At 47.6% G+C, this 15090-nt stretch overlaps 8 protein-coding genes across 8 annotated transcripts; 4 read left to right on the top strand and 4 right to left on the bottom strand.

The window, feature by feature from the left end:
* Positions 1-80: 80 nt before the first annotated feature.
* Positions 81-1992, bottom strand: B0J16DRAFT_374057 (uncharacterized protein). The gene is made up of 2 exons (XM_046130574.1): positions 1835-1992; positions 81-1777 (listed from the first exon to the last, which is right to left on the bottom strand). The coding sequence occupies exons 1-2, from the start codon at positions 1917-1919 to the stop codon at positions 147-149; spliced, it is 1716 nt and encodes a 571-aa protein (XP_045982076.1). The 5' UTR covers positions 1920-1992; the 3' UTR covers positions 81-146.
* A 103-nt stretch (positions 1993-2095) lies between these two features.
* B0J16DRAFT_308006 (cytochrome P450) lies at positions 2096-4412 on the bottom strand. The gene is made up of 7 exons (XM_046124861.1): positions 4137-4412; positions 3991-4089; positions 3842-3939; positions 3429-3787; positions 2761-3379; positions 2648-2710; positions 2096-2596 (listed from the first exon to the last, which is right to left on the bottom strand). Exons 1-7 carry the CDS (start codon positions 4390-4392, stop codon positions 2543-2545), a joined length of 1548 nt encoding a protein of 515 aa, XP_045982075.1. The 5' UTR covers positions 4393-4412; the 3' UTR covers positions 2096-2542.
* Positions 4413-5173: 761 nt separating this feature from the next.
* Positions 5174-5858, top strand: B0J16DRAFT_165472 (uncharacterized protein). The gene is made up of 2 exons (XM_046122305.1): positions 5174-5584; positions 5676-5858. The coding sequence occupies exon 1, from the start codon at positions 5287-5289 to the stop codon at positions 5533-5535; it is 249 nt and encodes an 82-aa protein (XP_045982074.1). The 5' UTR covers positions 5174-5286; the 3' UTR covers positions 5536-5584; positions 5676-5858.
* Positions 5859-6795: 937 nt separating this feature from the next.
* On the top strand, positions 6796-8025 carry B0J16DRAFT_270329 (uncharacterized protein; the record flags this gene model as incomplete). Its single annotated transcript, XM_046123542.1, has 3 exons — positions 6796-6929; positions 6987-7285; positions 7340-8025. The coding sequence occupies 3 exons, from the start codon at positions 6796-6798 to the stop codon at positions 8023-8025; spliced, it is 1119 nt and encodes a 372-aa protein (XP_045982073.1).
* A 624-nt stretch (positions 8026-8649) lies between these two features.
* Positions 8650-9719, top strand: B0J16DRAFT_290288 (putative xylanase 34; the record flags this gene model as incomplete). The annotated part of the gene is made up of 1 exon (XM_046124245.1): positions 8650-9719. A coding segment is annotated over exon 1 (1026 nt), but the record flags the coding sequence as incomplete, so codon positions are not given.
* A 16-nt stretch (positions 9720-9735) lies between these two features.
* On the bottom strand, positions 9736-11469 carry B0J16DRAFT_346047 (P-loop containing nucleoside triphosphate hydrolase protein). Its single transcript, XM_046128374.1, has 9 exons — positions 11215-11469; positions 11006-11166; positions 10890-10951; positions 10802-10837; positions 10645-10751; positions 10230-10593; positions 9974-10179; positions 9885-9921; positions 9736-9831 (listed from the first exon to the last, which is right to left on the bottom strand). The coding sequence occupies exons 1-9, from the start codon at positions 11425-11427 to the stop codon at positions 9812-9814; spliced, it is 1206 nt and encodes a 401-aa protein (XP_045982071.1). The 5' UTR covers positions 11428-11469; the 3' UTR covers positions 9736-9811.
* A 370-nt stretch (positions 11470-11839) lies between these two features.
* On the bottom strand, positions 11840-13174 carry B0J16DRAFT_416672 (uncharacterized protein). Its single transcript, XM_046133615.1, has 3 exons — positions 12879-13174; positions 12762-12830; positions 11840-12712 (listed from the first exon to the last, which is right to left on the bottom strand). The coding sequence occupies exons 1-3, from the start codon at positions 12963-12965 to the stop codon at positions 11969-11971; spliced, it is 900 nt and encodes a 299-aa protein (XP_045982070.1). The 5' UTR covers positions 12966-13174; the 3' UTR covers positions 11840-11968.
* An 851-nt stretch (positions 13175-14025) lies between these two features.
* On the top strand, positions 14026-14923 carry B0J16DRAFT_322373 (uncharacterized protein; the record flags this gene model as incomplete). The annotated part of the gene is made up of 3 exons (XM_046125698.1): positions 14026-14278; positions 14329-14682; positions 14736-14923. The coding sequence occupies 3 exons, from the start codon at positions 14026-14028 to the stop codon at positions 14921-14923; spliced, it is 795 nt and encodes a 264-aa protein (XP_045982069.1).
* Between the last annotated feature and the right edge of the window lie 167 nt (positions 14924-15090).

Below are 15090 nucleotides of genomic sequence, written 5' to 3'. Positions count from 1 at the left end.
TTGGGAGGATTTGTCTGAGACCCTAGTCATGCATAGCCACCGCTCAGTCTATGGAGAAAGGATACATCCTGCCCTTGTGTGCGGATAAATGTGATATGTATTAACTAGCTATGAACTTTGAATCGCCAGATGAGACCCACGATGTTCTAAGGCTCAGCCATTGGTGCCACAATACCAAGCTCGACGGGATGGACCTCATCGCCCAGAGGGGGGTCGTCCTTATATCCAAAAGAGATTTGATCCAGCATGCCAAAATAAGGAACGCTATAAAATGTGTCGAACTCTCCTCCCAAATCCGTGCAATCAAACTCATAGGTTTGTAGGTTAACGACGCAACGCACCGCTGGCGCCGAACACGCAAGCTTCCCATCAGACGTCTGCTCACACGTAATACGTCTAAAGAGTTCCATTTCGTCATTATCTTCAGAGCATGTATAAATACGTTTATAGTCCTCAGGGGTTTCGTAGAGAACTCGAACACACATGTATAAAGAAGACTCGGACGCTTTCAGGTAACCTGTTTCAGGCTCGAGAATGAAATGAATAACTGGTTCGGCAGGTTCCCGATTCCAACCAATCAAGTTGTATTCCATTTGAGTACCTGATACACGTTGTCCGTTGATACCGTTAATTGGTGAGCCAATACCGACGAGGTCGAATGTTGGCAGAGGCTGGAAAGGACCTTGGCTGGTAGTTGTAGTGAAATCAGCTGTTGTAGTAGTTTCCTCCTCGACAGTAGACACTGCAGTCGTAGTGTCCATAGCAGTGGTTGTAACAACAGTTGTGACTGTTTCCAGTGTTGTGGGTGTGAGGGTAGCTGTTGTCGTCTCGCTAGATGTGGTCTCCTTCAGCGTTGTAGTAGTTGTTGTTTCGTCAGTACTAGACATTCCAGTTGTTGTAGTGTCCACAGCTGTAGTTGTGACACCAGTTGTGGCTGTTTCCAACGTTGTGGGCGTGAGGGTAGCTGTAGCCGTGTCGACACTAGAAGTTTCAGTCGAGGTGCTATGCTCTACAGTTATAGCAGTTGTAGTGGCTGAAGAAGTAGTCACACTAATTACAGTTGTTTCTTCTTCTGTAGTAGACATCCCAGTCGTTGTAGTGTCGGTACCAGTAGTGGTCACATCAGTCGTTGTGGTGTCAGTAGCACTGGTACCTGCACCAACTGTGGTTGTTTCTGGTGATGGGAGAGAGAGGGTAGCTGTAGTAGTAGTGTCCACGGCAGCAGGGGTCTCAATAGATGTGCTTTCCTTTAGAGTTGTAGTGTCAGTACCGGTACTGGCCACACCAATCATTGTTGCAGTGTCAGTAGTAGTGGTGGTTGCATCAATTGTCGTTGCTTCTAGGGACTCGGAGGATGAACTAGTTGCTGTAGTTTCCTTACTGATGGAAGTCTCTGTGGATGAAGCTTCTGCTAGTGTTGTGGAGGATAACTCAATTGTCGCAGTGTCGGTAGTGGTGGCGGAAGTCATCTTGGAAGCCTCAGTCGATGTGCTAGCGTCGGAGATCGTACTCGGTCCAGCGGTTGAATCGACCTGAGCGATGGTCGTACCTGTGGTGGTAGTCTGGGAGGCGCCAGTTGATGTGCTAGTCTCAGTGGCTGCAGTAACTTCGGTAGTTGACAAGGTCTCAATTGTGGCTGTATCCCCGGTGACTGTGCTACTAAGCTCGGTAGATTCTGAAGTCACAGTAGCTTCGGTACTTGAAGTAGCCATAGACGTTTCGGTGGTCGCATCTTGTAGATATGTGGCCGACGTTGACAGAAGCAGAGTTGAAGTATCTAGTTATAATTTATTAGATTCACGAGACGTTATAAGCATTTGTTTTGAGTACTTACCAGAGCTTCTGGGACGAGGTTTACACACACTCGCGATGGCAGCGTTAGCCGCAAAGGCAATTGAGCAAAAGAAAACGCCACGCATGCTGAAAGAAGGACTACCGACAAATAGCTCAGCACTTGAGAGCAAAGAAAAAAGAATGGCGCAAGCTAAAATAAGTAGGATCTCCTAGGCATCTTTCTTTGAAGACTGTAAACCCCAACGCTCATTTCCGCAGTGGGCAGGTTACCTGAAGCTATTGACAATTCGCTTCAGCTTTTTCCAATAGTTCAGGCGCTAGCGCTAATAATTCTCCTTGGCACCGTGACAGCGCCTTTACCGAGGCTGCCGCTCTGTAGTGCGCCACTCAGGCTCTGTATTTTAGCGACCTCAATGGGTCCCAGCAGCAAGCAAGTCCACGAAACAGGGTTTGTTGAGCTTGACTCTGTCGTCAATCATAGACACCATAAGATCGCATTCAGAGTGAATGTTTATCTAATTATCTCGAAGAGTAGCAATTCGAAATTGGAAGAGCTCAAAAACCAAGTGCAAACAGTGGTCCATGTTCAGAATGCCCCGGTCCAATGCTAGGAGCATTTTTAAAGCTCCTCCATCCATGACCCACTGCCGTTGCTTTGCTAAAGTTCGAGACCGTGTTCTCACTTGACTCCCAGCGAGACTACCAGAACAATCGACTCATGGACCAACTCAGCTCTACAAGGATAAGCTTAAATCTCTCGTCGCGTGACACGCAGATTGAAGTTCTCAATAATCCAGACACCCTACTCCGAGTTAGTTTCAGCACTACTGGTCAGGTATACAGGTCCACTTACAGCGTTGAAAATGTCAGTAGGCTTCTCGGGCTTAACGATGCTAAAGTCAAATCGTCGCAACAACTACCATATCTCATTAGTCTTCTCCTGTATCAATCAGTTGGCAGACTTACCTCAACAAAGATCTTGTTCAGTTCCATGATCGCAACAGGTTTACCGAGACACTGCCACTTCCCACTCGAAAACACAAGACCAACATGATCAGCCATAGCCTCAAGACGTTCAGGGTCGGCATTCAACCATCGCTCAGGACGGAAGACGGCTGCATCCGGACCAAAGACCTTCTTGGAGTGATAGACACCGAAAGGTGAGATGCCGATTTGTGTACCACCGGGAATGAACATTCCATTGATAGTGTCGCCCTCTGGAGGAACCGCCTTGAACAGAGGTCCTGCAGCGGGAACTTTGATGCGAAGACCTTCCTGGATGGTGGCTTGGAGGAATGGTAGCCTTCGGGCCTCAGCGTCGGTGATGGGCGATGAGATTGTTCCAGCCTTGATAGCATCGTCGATTTCTTGCTGAAGGCGTCTGTAGGCAACCGGGTTTGTGAGGATGCACAGCATGATCATGCGGATTGTAGTCGAGGTTGTTTCGCTTCCGGCAACGACATTGAGGAGTGACTCTCGAGATGTTTGTTCCTGACTCAGTCCGTTTTTGATGAAAGATCCTAGCATATCGGCATGAGGAGTCGCACCCGGTGCAAATCGTTCTGCGACCTTCTTATTCGCAACACTCCCCATCGTCAGTATTTTCTCACATCACAAGAGACCGAGTTTCTTACCCGATGAAAGCACCGAATCCAACCCCATCAGTCTCCTTCGGTAAAAGACCACTAAACAACCGAGAGTGAAGCAGCGAAATCATCCAAGGCATATTCGCCATGGTGACAGTAACTGGGAAGTAAGCTCTGGTGATTTTAAGAAAGTCATATACATCCTCATCCTTCGTTAAATATCCGAATTGATGACCAAAGGCAAGATCGCTGATAACGTCGAGAGTGAAGAACTGTGCCTTTTGGGCAAAATCTACAGGACGGAATTCATCTTCGGTTGATAGGTACTTTGTTTCGAGGAGCTCGATAAATTTGGCGATGATGGAGTCGACGGAGCGTTCTAGTGAAGGGTTTTCTTTTCCTGAGTACTGATACTTGTTAGTTTGTGAATGATGACTTGGGATGGAATGGGTAGGTCATACGCCAGCAGCCATTTTGTTGCGTAGTTTCCGATGACCCTCTTCATCTTGCATGGAGAAGAGGTTGTCCTTGCCAGGCTCGAAGCGCATAGATGCGAACCCTAAATTCGTCAGTGAATTCCAGAAACACTACAAGTGGTATCTTCACATACACGGCCCTCTGACATAAGTAGATTTAGCCGAGTTCATCCTCCTCAGCAGCGCGGCGTCATCCGTCGCCAACTCGTTGGGTCCAATGCGCACCAAAGATCCTGCAGTCGCTTAGTATGTACCCATTGTAAAGAACCTTCATCCCTACCGTATTTCTCAATCGCCGCTTGTATTTCCATCGGCTGCTGCGCTCTCATCGACCCTCTGAACATCCAGAGCCTGGTGAATCCTGCCCCAAAGGGTCCAGGAACATGACAAAGACGGTACCATGCTCGCAGTGTATCGACAATAAAGAAAACCAGCGATGCGGTAGCGACTGTACCAATGATGGTCTTGGGGTTATCGGTAAACTGCTGAAGGATATCAAGCAGCAGCCCTGCCGAAGCGCCACTTTCGTCACTCATCTTGTTTGTGTGATGCTTGGACGAGAAAAAAGAGAAGAACAAAGAAGACCCCTCTTTGAACAACTGGATAATCTTTGGTAACATTTCCGACTGAAACCGTGAAAGTGGAGAATGAAGACGGTTAATCTGCAGATCTGCGGCGTATCATTGTAATTGTAGTGGTTGCAATTGGCCAGAGACCGATAACCCACACGGATCGGTCCGCAAGGGGAAACCAAGCTCCGGCGGCCCAGGTGCGAAAATGTCGGTGCAGGACCCTTCGATAAGGCTGGCATGAGACTGGAGCAATGAGAAGGTTCTGAATGCACTGCGGAAGACACGTGATATCGGACTCATGTAGGCAGTATGAGATTCTTGCATGGAATACAGAAATCGGGACATGCGCATGAGAATTATGTTAAAACCCATTGAATGAAGTTTTGAACGATAAAGTGCCATGTAATTCCACTGGGATTAACTCTCGAAAAATCTCAGTCTTTGTTGATTGCCTCATTCATGCGCACGCGCCTACATGGATTGCGATTGTTGCCATGCAGCTGCACAAGGTGAAGGATTGTAAACAAAGTGAAGATGACCAGGTTCGCTAAAATTGACAAAAGAACCTCATTTGTCCATGGCCAGTGGTGAATACGACCAGCGAATAACGAACAAAGACCTTGTGTAACCATGCGTCAGAATGAGGCTCGCTGACTGCAGGAGGCCCACCATTCACGTCGTTTTTGTAGGTCATCAGTATTTTAGCATCAGATCAGACGACCTCTATATTCTCATCTTTTCATCTTATCATTATCATCAAACCGAACTTCTACGCTCAGTTTTGGCCAGCCCAAGAATCACCGACACTTACCACGAAACAACAAGACGGAACACAGTGCCTCCCATCAAAAAATCATCATGAAGCCAACCACCCCCCTCATCGCGATCGCCTGCCTCGCATCGACCGTTTCAGCGGGTCCCCTCGCTTACGCCGCGTGTCAAGCTGGCTGTGCCACCATCGTAATGGCTTGCTACTCCGCTGCTGGCTACACATGGGGAGCGACCCTTGGAGCCTCCGCCCCGGCGACTATTCTGGCATGCAACGCGGCTTTCGGCCAGTGTTCGGCGGTTTGTGCCCAGGTCGCACTTGTTGCTCCTACTCCTTAAACCTGAACTGGGCGATGCAGAGATACCCAACCAAGCCTCTACCTGGATGGTACGACTGTCACAGAGTATATATCCACAATCCCCCCTATTATAAGTCCACGATAAGCTCAACGGTCTGGACTTCACGCTAACGATGGAAGTATTGAAAAGCGAATGTCTTTGGGCGATGCAAGACGAATGGTACGACAAGAATGACAGATCTGGGATTTATAAACAGGAGTCTGGAGCGCTTTATTTAACGGTCGGAGAAGAATGAAAAGGGGTTCTGGAGATTGCCGAATGCACTAAGACAATAGTTAAAATGTGCTATTGTTAGTCTAATGTCCACTAGACTACGTTTACCTTTCCTTATCAGCCTGCTACCCATTAGCTTGGCTCAATTGACATCAGTCTTTCATCCCATCTCGTGTTGGTGGCGGAACATCAACCAACTGCACAGCCTCTTTATCAGGCGATGTTTAATATTAGAATGAGCGATAAAGCGATGCATGTGAAAGTCATTGTAAATTATCTCCATTTCAGACCTTCCCAAAACGTTCCCAAGATTATCTTTAATGTCCAATCAATTGATACCATTGGACACAGCGTATGATCCTTTGAACATCGAGATCGACGGTTGGCGCATCCAAAAAGGAGTCGTGAGGCTTATTCAGACCTGCAAACGGAAGAAGTTCCGCCCTAAAAAGCGCCTACGGAAATCGGGGGCTGTCAAAGTGAATTTTTTTCAGCGTCGAGTCAGAGTCAGACCACACACTAGAGCCAACTATCGTATTCTGACACAATAGTCAATTGGACCGAAAAAAAAGAGGATGGCTGAAAATGTCAATTCGACCGAACTATCGGATCAGCGGCATCAATGGTGATGGATGTTCGGCACGCTAAACGAGAGGGGCGTGGCCATTTTGGTAGCTCTGAGTGGCTGATGAGGAGACAAGCTTTACGGAGCTCCCAATTAAAACATCGTTTAGAGATTGACGAGCCCACCTCGTAAAGCTGATAAGATAAGGTCTAGTCTTTCTCGGCTGTATCCGACACAATTGGCTCCTTTGCGCCCCCTAGAACCTTTTGACCGTTCTCGAACGGAGAGGGTTCTTGACAATGAGAGATTGAGTTTCGGTGATATTAGAGTGATTCCCCCACCGCCAATTTTCGGACGTACGATGTTCCTCTTTTACTTCTCTGCACTTGTTTAATCTCCTTGACCTCCATTTTAACAACTCTGTTAGAATGTCCAAGGCTTTTGGCCTCACAATCCCAGTCATGGATCACCTGTTTCTCCTCCGGGCCAATAGGCGGAAAGGTGTTTTATTGGCCATGGGCATTTTGGTGGTCTTTGGCTTGGCCGTACACTCTTGGCTCTTCTATTTCCCATCCACCAGCGACTTGGCGTTTCGGTAAGTGATTACTTGTATTGACATGGCATATATCCGTTCTGACACGTCATTGGTTAGACATAAGATGTCGACGCCTCTACCAGTAACATTAGCCGAAAACACACCAGAGCTGATGCACCACCTATGGAAGCCCTTCCTCCACGACATCAACGCGACGAATTTCATATCGAAAGAGGGATATCACTACAAGATTAATAAGAACAACCAGCGATGGGCGCCTCAGAAGAAGAAGCTGCTTATTCTCGATGTTGATACACGACTTGACACTGGCGCTGGCGCCATGATGAACAAATCGCCTTTGAAGGCGGAGGAAATGACTGGAAGGACCGGTGGAATGATGAACCACTATCTATATGGTAAGCCCCTTTTGTTTCTGAGTAGAGAAAAATCCTCTAATGCGTGTTCTACAGCTATGATTCACGGATACGACTACCAATTCATTCGAGCACCCGACTATCGCAACCGTCACGGAACATGGGTAAAAGTCCCAATGATCAAAGAAGCCCTTAAAACCCACGAAACCGTCGTCTTCCTCGACGCCGACGCCGTCTTCATGTATCCCGAAATTCCCTTCGAATGGCTAATGAGCCTCTGGAACATCACCGACAACACCCTCATCGCCCTAGCCAACGACCCCGACTCCCCTCGCAACCGCGACAACAAAGGCAAAGTCATGCAAAATACCGGCTTCATGGTCGCTCGCCAAAGTAACCGAACCCAAGAAATGTTCCACGACTGGAATCAATGTCCTACCGATACAAAATACAAAGATTGTAGTAAATGGGCTCACGACTGGGCGCATGAACAAGCTGCGTTTTCTAATCATGTCCGCTACGACTATAACCGTACCGATGACGTGCGTACTATTCCTTGCATGGATGGAAATGGAGCTCCTTACATCGGAGACAAGAGCTGTGGTGGAGTTTTCATCCGTCATCACTGGTTCCACAAGGACTATCCTGCGAACGATGTGCGTCAGATGCTTCTTGATACCCTCGTGAAGAGAATACACGCTGGGTTTCACCATGCGCAGGAGCAGAACTTTATAGATGCGACCCATTATACGCATCCGCTGAACAACATCAAGAATATGTAGATATATATGTATAGTAGATATAATTTAATTGGACATAATGCGTTGATCTTACTAAGTTACTAGTACAATACCCGGTATCCATTGAGGCTGTGCATGAACTGGGTATCAGTGAAATGTCCCTGGAAAAAAGCCGATTTCGCTCGTGTGCATGCTTACTCACGTAATTAAACGAGCAGCAGTTTAAGCGCGCCAGTCTCTGATTCGCGATGACGTTCGGGCCATTCCTAATACATCGATCTCAATGCCGATCTTTTGAAGTCGATGACTAGTTGATGACTTATTCCTAGGAACGAGGTCCAAGACATGCACTGGCATTTAGCCTCAATTACAACGTTAATATCTAGCTTACGCCGAGAGAAATGGTGAGATAATACTGATGCTTATTCGTCTGCTTATAAGTTAGAATCCTCTAAAAACGTTTGTTGATCCTTGTGATTTATCCGGGGAATCCATTACGCCAAGGATTTACCCCGCAACGATGCCATGCTTTGCGGGGAACAGGCTGAACTGTCAAAGTTTAAGGAAATTACATCAAGGAAATCCACACGGCAGTTCAGTCATCGTGAAGGCGGACGAGTATATAAGGATGGAGACATCGCCCATAGATCAGCAGTAGAGCAGCCAGTTCAGACTCACAATAAACTATCGCACAGTTCTGAGACGTCATCATGAAGTCCAATTTGTTGTTCCCAGCTTCGGCTCTGCTTGCTTTCGCTGGTCAGAGCGTTGCCACCGACTGTCCGCTCATCACCAGCAGATGGTCCGCGGATCCTTCGGCCCACGTCTTCAACGACACTCTCTGGCTCTACCCTTCTCATGATATCGACGCTGGTCTTGAGAATTCCCCTGATGGAGGCCAGTATGCCATGAAAGATTACGTCGTCTACTCCATCGACAAGATCTACGGTTCTCTCCCCGTCGATCATGGTGTTGCTCTCTCAGTGGACGATGTCCCATGGGCCTCTCAACAGATGTGGGCTCCTGATGCTGCCAGCAAGAACGGCAAATACTACTTCTACTTCCCCGCCAAGGACAAGGACGGCATCTTCAGAATCGGAGTCGCTGTCTCAGACACCCCTGGTGGACCCTTCACTCCCGACAAGAGCTGGATCCCCAACACCTTCAGTATGGATCCTGCCAGTTTCGTCGACGATAACAACAAGGCCTACTTGGCCTGGGGCGGTCTCATGGGTGGCCAGCTCGAGCGATGGCAGGACAAGAACAACTACAACGAGTCTGGTGCCAGTCCTCCAAACGGCACAGCTGCTCTGAGCCCTCAAATCGCCAAGCTGAGCAATGACATGCACACTCTTGCAGAGAAGCCCCGGGACATCAAGATCCTCGACCCCAAGACCAAGAAGCCTCTGCTTGTCGAGGACTATGACCGACGATTCTTCGAGGGTCCTTTCATTCACAAGTACAACGGCATGTACTACCTCAGCTACTCCACTGGCACAACCCACTATATGGTTTACGCCACTTCTAAGAGTGTGTACGGACCTTACACCTACCAAGGAAGAATTCTCGAGCCTGTTGAGGGCTGGACTACTCATGGTAGTATTGTTAAGTACAAGGGACAGTGGTGGGTGTTTTACCATGATGCTAAGACTTCTGGCAAGGATTATCTGCGCCAGGTCAAGGCTAAGAAGATCTGGTACGATAGCAAGGGCAAGATCGTCACCAAGAAGCCCAAGAGGGCTGTCTAAGGTAGGATGTTATAACACATTCAGTCTATGCTTTAATTTAATATCTATCATTCCGAGACTACTTATTTCGCGCTTCGTGACTATTTCTTGTTGGAGACATCTGATATGGTTGTTAGACAACAATGAATCACAAAGCGAGAGGATGTAACTTACTGAACTGGAAGTGAATAATATCGCCATCTTGGACAACCTGGAGAAACACGGTTAGTCACTGAGCCAACATAAGAAGCAACTGAACTTACATATGACTTTCCTTCCTGGCGGTACTTGCCAGCAGCCTTAATTGGCCCCATTGACTTGTTACCCTCGCAAAGATCATGGAAGTCTTGGTACGCAACCACCTCGGCCTTGATAAAGCCTCGCTCAAAATCACTGTGGATGGCGCCGGCGGCTTGAGGCGCCAAGCAACCTCGTGGAATAGTCCAGCATCTAATCTCCTTCTCACCAGCTACACCAGTTAGCAAACATCACGTCACACTTGGCCGGGATATAACTTACCAGTGAAGTAATACTGCAGTCCAAGCTTGGTAAATCCCTCAGTGATAATCTTATCCAACTTAGACTTAACCTTGCTTTCCTTGAGGAACTCAGCCTGAGCATCAGGATCCTCCTTCATGCTGTGCAGCTTCTCCTCGAACTCGATAGAGAAGGGGATGATATCCTTGGATGAACCGCCGTGCTCGGTCACCCACTTTGCTATGGAGGGAAGGTACTTGCTCTTTTGTCGGAGGTAGTCCTTCATGGTCAGGTTGACGAGGTAGATGATTGGCTTGGTGGTGATGAGTTGGATCTTTTCGTTGATGAGGGCGATCTCGGCTGGGGTCCAGCTTCCGTCTCTGACTGGCTGGTCTTTCTCGAGCATCTATCATAATGAGTAAATGTCCAATTTGATGTGAAGTGTGGGAGATCTTACAGCTCGAATCTTGGTTGTTGTCTCGTAGAAGAGAGGAAGCATCTTGTACTTGCCACCTGCCTTCTTGACAATAAGCTCTTCGGCAACGATCTGCTTATCGAGAATGTCTTGGACAGGTGTTAGTCGGCCCCGAATCATATTGCCATGAAGCGCTTACCTAAGTCCTTCTTGCAAAGCTCGCTCTGGATGGTGTCTGGACGCCAGTTAGCTCCATAAATCCAATAGGCAGACTCGTTTCAACTTACTCAAGTCACGAACGGGATCGATCGAGTCATCAACGTGCAAGACCTGGTCGTTATCAAAGGCTCTACGACAACTGGTCAGTAAAACCCTCAATGACTCTGGAGATGTGCATTATTACCGAACGATGTGGAAGATACCATCAACAGCCTGGATATGCGACAAGAAAGCATTACCAAGACCCTCTCCCTGAGAAGCACCCTTGATCAAACCAGCGATATCGGTAACCTGCAGATAAGCAGGGTACATAGAAGGAGGCTTCCAAAGATCGCAAAGAAAGTCCTACATCTGTCAGCCATCTCCTCATTCTCACAAACTCATCAACCTTACATATCTCGCATCAGGAACAGCACATCTCGCCTCATTAGGCTCAATAGTACAGAAAGGATAATTCTCTGCCGCAGCACTCTGCTCCGTCAAAAGGTTGAACAAACTCGACTTTCCAACATTGGGAAGACCGACGCATCCCATCTTCAGGTTCTTTTTAACTCGGCCAAAGGCGACCACATTGTCGATTACGGGTTCAGCTTTCTTAGGCGGCATTTTGTCAATATTGATGAGGAAATGTTATGTAGAAAGATCGATTTTGGACACACAGAAAAATGTCGACGAGTTATTTGAAGGAGTTTTCAAAGTGGTCTGATAGCCCACTTAAAGACATGGGTGTGAGATGTTCTAGCCGAAGCCACTGCATGAGATGATAAGATCTTCAATAACATTAATGTTGAAAAAAAGCATCTTCTATAACGTTAAAAAAACAGTAATATTCACGTGGTCAATACTGCTGAGCGACTATACTCCTTCACTTTCACCGTGTTCCTCCTGTCAATGTTCACATGGGTCATTGGAGACATTCCTCAAGGGTGTCACGTGCAGGACCCTGATTTTTTTAAAGCGGAGTTCGAATGGAATCCTCGCGAATCACAGAGTACAGTAGCGAGTTGGCTGTTTCAATGTAACGTTTAGTGTATTAGTTACTGCTATTTATGGACCAGCCACTAATATCCCAGCATCCTGGCATCCCCGTCCTAATTGTCTAAGGACCCTTCAGTCTACATCTCATTCCAAGCACATCAGCATCCGTTTAGTTGTTGCAACCATTAGCATTAGCATTAGCATTGCCACCGTTGTTCTGTCCTCCTTGGTGGTGACGGGCTTCCAAGTCGCGCTTGTTGTTGCAACCATTGTTGTTCTGGGCGCCCTGGGCATTGTTCTGACCATTGTTGTTGTTTTGGGCGTTCTGAGCGTTGTTGTTGTTGTTGCCGTTATTGGCGCCGTTGTTTCCCTGGTTTCCATTGGCAGCAGCAGCGTTGTTGTTACCACCGTTGTTCTGACCTCCTTGGTGATGTCTGATCTCGAGGTCCCGCTTGTTGTTGCCCCTGTTTCTACCGCCCTTGTTCTTAGCTCCCTGGTGGTGTCTGACCTCAAGATCTCTCTTGTTGTTCTTTCGTCCACCTCGGTTCTTGGCTCCTTGATGGTGTCGAGCTACAAGCTCCTCGTCCCGCTTGTTGTTGTTCTTTCTTCCTCCCCTGTTCTTGGCGCCCTGGTGATGTCTAGCGACGAGTTCCTCATCTCGCTTGTTGTTACCGTTGCCATTACAGTTGTTGTTGGCGTTGGCATTAGCGTTGCCGCCGTTGTTCTGTCCTCCCTGATGGTGGCGGGCGACAAGTTCCTCGTCGCGCTTGGCGTTGCATCCATTGTCATTGTTGTTATTGTTATTGGCGTTCTGGTTTTGGCCCTGGTTCTGATTCGCTTGAGCAGCCTGGTTTCCTTGCTGACCTTGGTTGCCCTGATTGTTCTGCTTGTTCTGGCCGCCTTGGTGGTGGGGCTACTTTGCATTAGTTGATGCGTCACTGATGAATCCTATCAAAACTTACCTCTCGGGTCTCAAGAGTGGTGAAGACAGGCAGAGCGCTTCCTGGTATGGCACCAGCAACCATCAAGGCCTGAGTAATATTAGTAGCGGACTTTGGAGACTGAGAAGAGAAACATACTGCGAACTTTCCAGCACTGGGAACTTGGCCATCACGAGAGAAAGCCTGAGCGGCGAGAGCGCTGATGAGGATGTTGGAGAAGTACATGTTGATTGATGTGTTTTTGTGAAGGACTGAATGAAGTCTGACCGGCAGGTAGAATAAAGAAGGTGTAGAATGAAAAGGACTAGCCTTGGATGTAAATGAATTGAAAAGAAAAAGAGATGATTGCGTCAAGCAATGATCAGATGAATGAGAAGTGAAGATGAGATGGAATGGTACGATTATTTTCTGGCAGAGATTCAGGAACCTCTTATACTCTTCATCTCAACGTTCAGATGACTCCTTGACTACTGTCATCCTGTACTCTATCAACAAGAATAGATCTTGAGTCCAGGCCTCCCAATTCTCAGGATACTCAAACGCGAATACCTTGACAAGACTCAAAGTGTTTGGGAATAATGCCGCATTGCCGTTCCCTTGGATAGGCGAGTCTGGACGTGATAGTAGTAGCGCGCTTCATGATACTCTCTCTACATGTTAGTGACTCTCGAGGAGGCTGTTAGTGGCCAAGATGGATACAATTAATCGAGAAACGGATATATCGGCCGAAATGTGCAACATGGAAACTTTCCATGGGCAGTTAATTGATTGGTGGAAGATGGATGTCAGCTATTGTTTCTGCTTGTTTCATGAAACCCGCTTTAGCCGTAGCGCCGCCCCTGATACAGCTACTACACCAAATGCTTCAGATCTCCTGGAAATACTACCTTCTCCCCAAAACTCCACATCTGGTCGATGCGACGTTGCCAGTCCTTTGGGCCCAGATCGGGAGCCATGAAACTGGGAAACTATTTCCAGAGGTGACTGTCACTCATCTGAACTACGTTTATGGTACTAGCGCCATTCACTCAACGTCTCGACGTGGCGTTTCAAGGATTGATTCGAGAGCCGAATATCCGCTTACATATTCATGGAGCGTCGGACATAATGCTCAATCGTTGTCCAATACTGGACGCCAATCTATATGTATTGTTGGGATCTCGGAAGCCTAGAAACTTCATCAACACAACCAAACTTCTTTTCTTGCAGCAGGACTGCCATTTTTAACCCGATCCTTCTTTTCTTTGTCCTGACCAATTTTAATTCTAATTATTATCATTCAATCATGGACTCTATGTACCATTCCCTGTCGCTCGACGATGAGCAGCACGTCGACGAGAAGGCGCCTCTCGCTCCACCAACCGAAAGATACATCATCGTCCCGAACCAATTCGCGCGTTACTCAGAGCGCCCGTGGTTTGTATGGGCATGTCATGGAATCTTACTTTCTCTATCCCTCACATTTTTTGTCTCCTCATTATTGCTGCGCGCGGAATCGCTCTCCGGTGGAAAACAGAGGATACCAACATATCCTTACTGTAAGTGCAACGCGTCTCTTCAATAGCCTTCGTGTTTTGACATCATTCAGCGCCGGCTGAGGCAGTAGCTGGCTTCCACACCGTCCGCTATAACATCACACCAGCCACCGAAGAAACCGAGTTCATCGGCTATGGCCCCGAAGTCGACAAGGCATGGGAGCACATTACATACGACGTCGGCGACCAGATGATTACACGCGACGAGTTGGACAATCTTGGCCTTGATCCTTCTTCGCTCACGGTCAAGGATCCTAAGACGGGGAAGAAAGGCTATCGTGTTGGGATGCAGGTCTTCCATCAACTACACTGTCTCAACTTGCTCAGACAGTCGACCTACAGGGAATATTATTCTCATACAGGAGGAGATATCGATGTTGATCATGAGGATCTGAGAGGGCATCTGGGTAAGTTGATGTTGATACACTATTGTGTTACTATAAGCTGACATGATCTTCAGACCACTGCATTGAGTTCTTGAGAACGAATTTGATGTGCCAGAGTGACACTGGCGTCTTTGCATTCAAGTACTACGATGGGTTTGAAGGACATTGGCCAGACTTCAGCACTCCGCACACGTGTCGAAACTTTAGTGCGATTCGTGAGTGGGCTTTTCAGCATGCAGTTGTCTTTGGAGATGAGGAATAGTACCTAGGCGTAATCATAAATTCGTAAACTAATAGAAATAGACAGTCCAGCTAGCCTGGAAACTCCTTGATCGGAATATTAACTACGTATTTCTCAAGGAGTCTACTGCTACTACTATCGTGTTTTGTGGGAGGCATGTCAATTGGAACAAGGGTTGGAGACACAAG

Source organism: Fusarium flagelliforme (assembly GCF_020744385.1).
Source record: "Fusarium flagelliforme strain FIESC 12 MPI-CAGE-AA-0113 chromosome Unknown B0J16scaffold_5, whole genome shotgun sequence".
Classification (NCBI taxonomy): domain Eukaryota; kingdom Fungi; phylum Ascomycota; class Sordariomycetes; order Hypocreales; family Nectriaceae; genus Fusarium; species Fusarium flagelliforme.
Note: the sequence above shows the minus strand (reverse complement) of the source record. Positions and strands in the feature narration are given on the sequence as shown.

Bases quoted from the DNA above. Each gene is read 5' to 3' on its own strand.
- B0J16DRAFT_346047 (XM_046128374.1), bottom strand. From the start codon at position 11,427: ATGCCGCCTAAGAAAGCTGAACCCGTAATCGACAATGTGGTCGCCTTT. The intron at 10,752-10,801 runs GTAAGCGCTTCA...CACCTGTCCAAG, and splicing joins GCTTTGCAAGAAGGACTTAG to ACATTCTCGATAAGCAGATC. The intron at 9,922-9,973 runs GTAAGTTCAGTT...GTGTTTCTCCAG, and splicing joins GCCAGGAAGGAAAGTCATAT to GTTGTCCAAGATGGCGATAT.
- B0J16DRAFT_308006 (XM_046124861.1), bottom strand. From the start codon at position 4,392: ATGAGTGACGAAAGTGGCGCTTCGGCAGGGCTGCTGCTTGATATCCTT. The intron at 4,090-4,136 runs GTAGGGATGAAG...AAGCGACTGCAG, and splicing joins AGCGGCGATTGAGAAATACG to GATCTTTGGTGCGCATTGGA. The intron at 2,597-2,647 runs GTAAGTGGACCT...AACTCGGAGTAG, and splicing joins CTACTGACATTTTCAACGCT to GGTGTCTGGATTATTGAGAA.
- B0J16DRAFT_374057 (XM_046130574.1), bottom strand. From the start codon at position 1,919: ATGCGTGGCGTTTTCTTTTGCTCAATTGCCTTTGCGGCTAACGCTGCC. The intron at 1,778-1,834 runs GTAAGTACTCAA...AATTATAACTAG, and splicing joins ACCTCGTCCCAGAAGCTCTG to ATACTTCAACTCTGCTTCTG.
- B0J16DRAFT_165472 (XM_046122305.1), top strand. From the start codon at position 5,287: ATGAAGCCAACCACCCCCCTCATCGCGATCGCCTGCCTCGCATCGACC.
- B0J16DRAFT_416672 (XM_046133615.1), bottom strand. From the start codon at position 12,965: ATGTACTTCTCCAACATCCTCATCAGCGCTCTCGCCGCTCAGGCTTTC. The intron at 12,831-12,878 runs GTATGTTTCTCT...AATATTACTCAG, and splicing joins CCAGTGCTGGAAAGTTCGCA to GCCTTGATGGTTGCTGGTGC. The intron at 12,713-12,761 runs GTAAGTTTTGAT...AATGCAAAGTAG, and splicing joins CCACTCTTGAGACCCGAGAG to CCCCACCACCAAGGCGGCCA.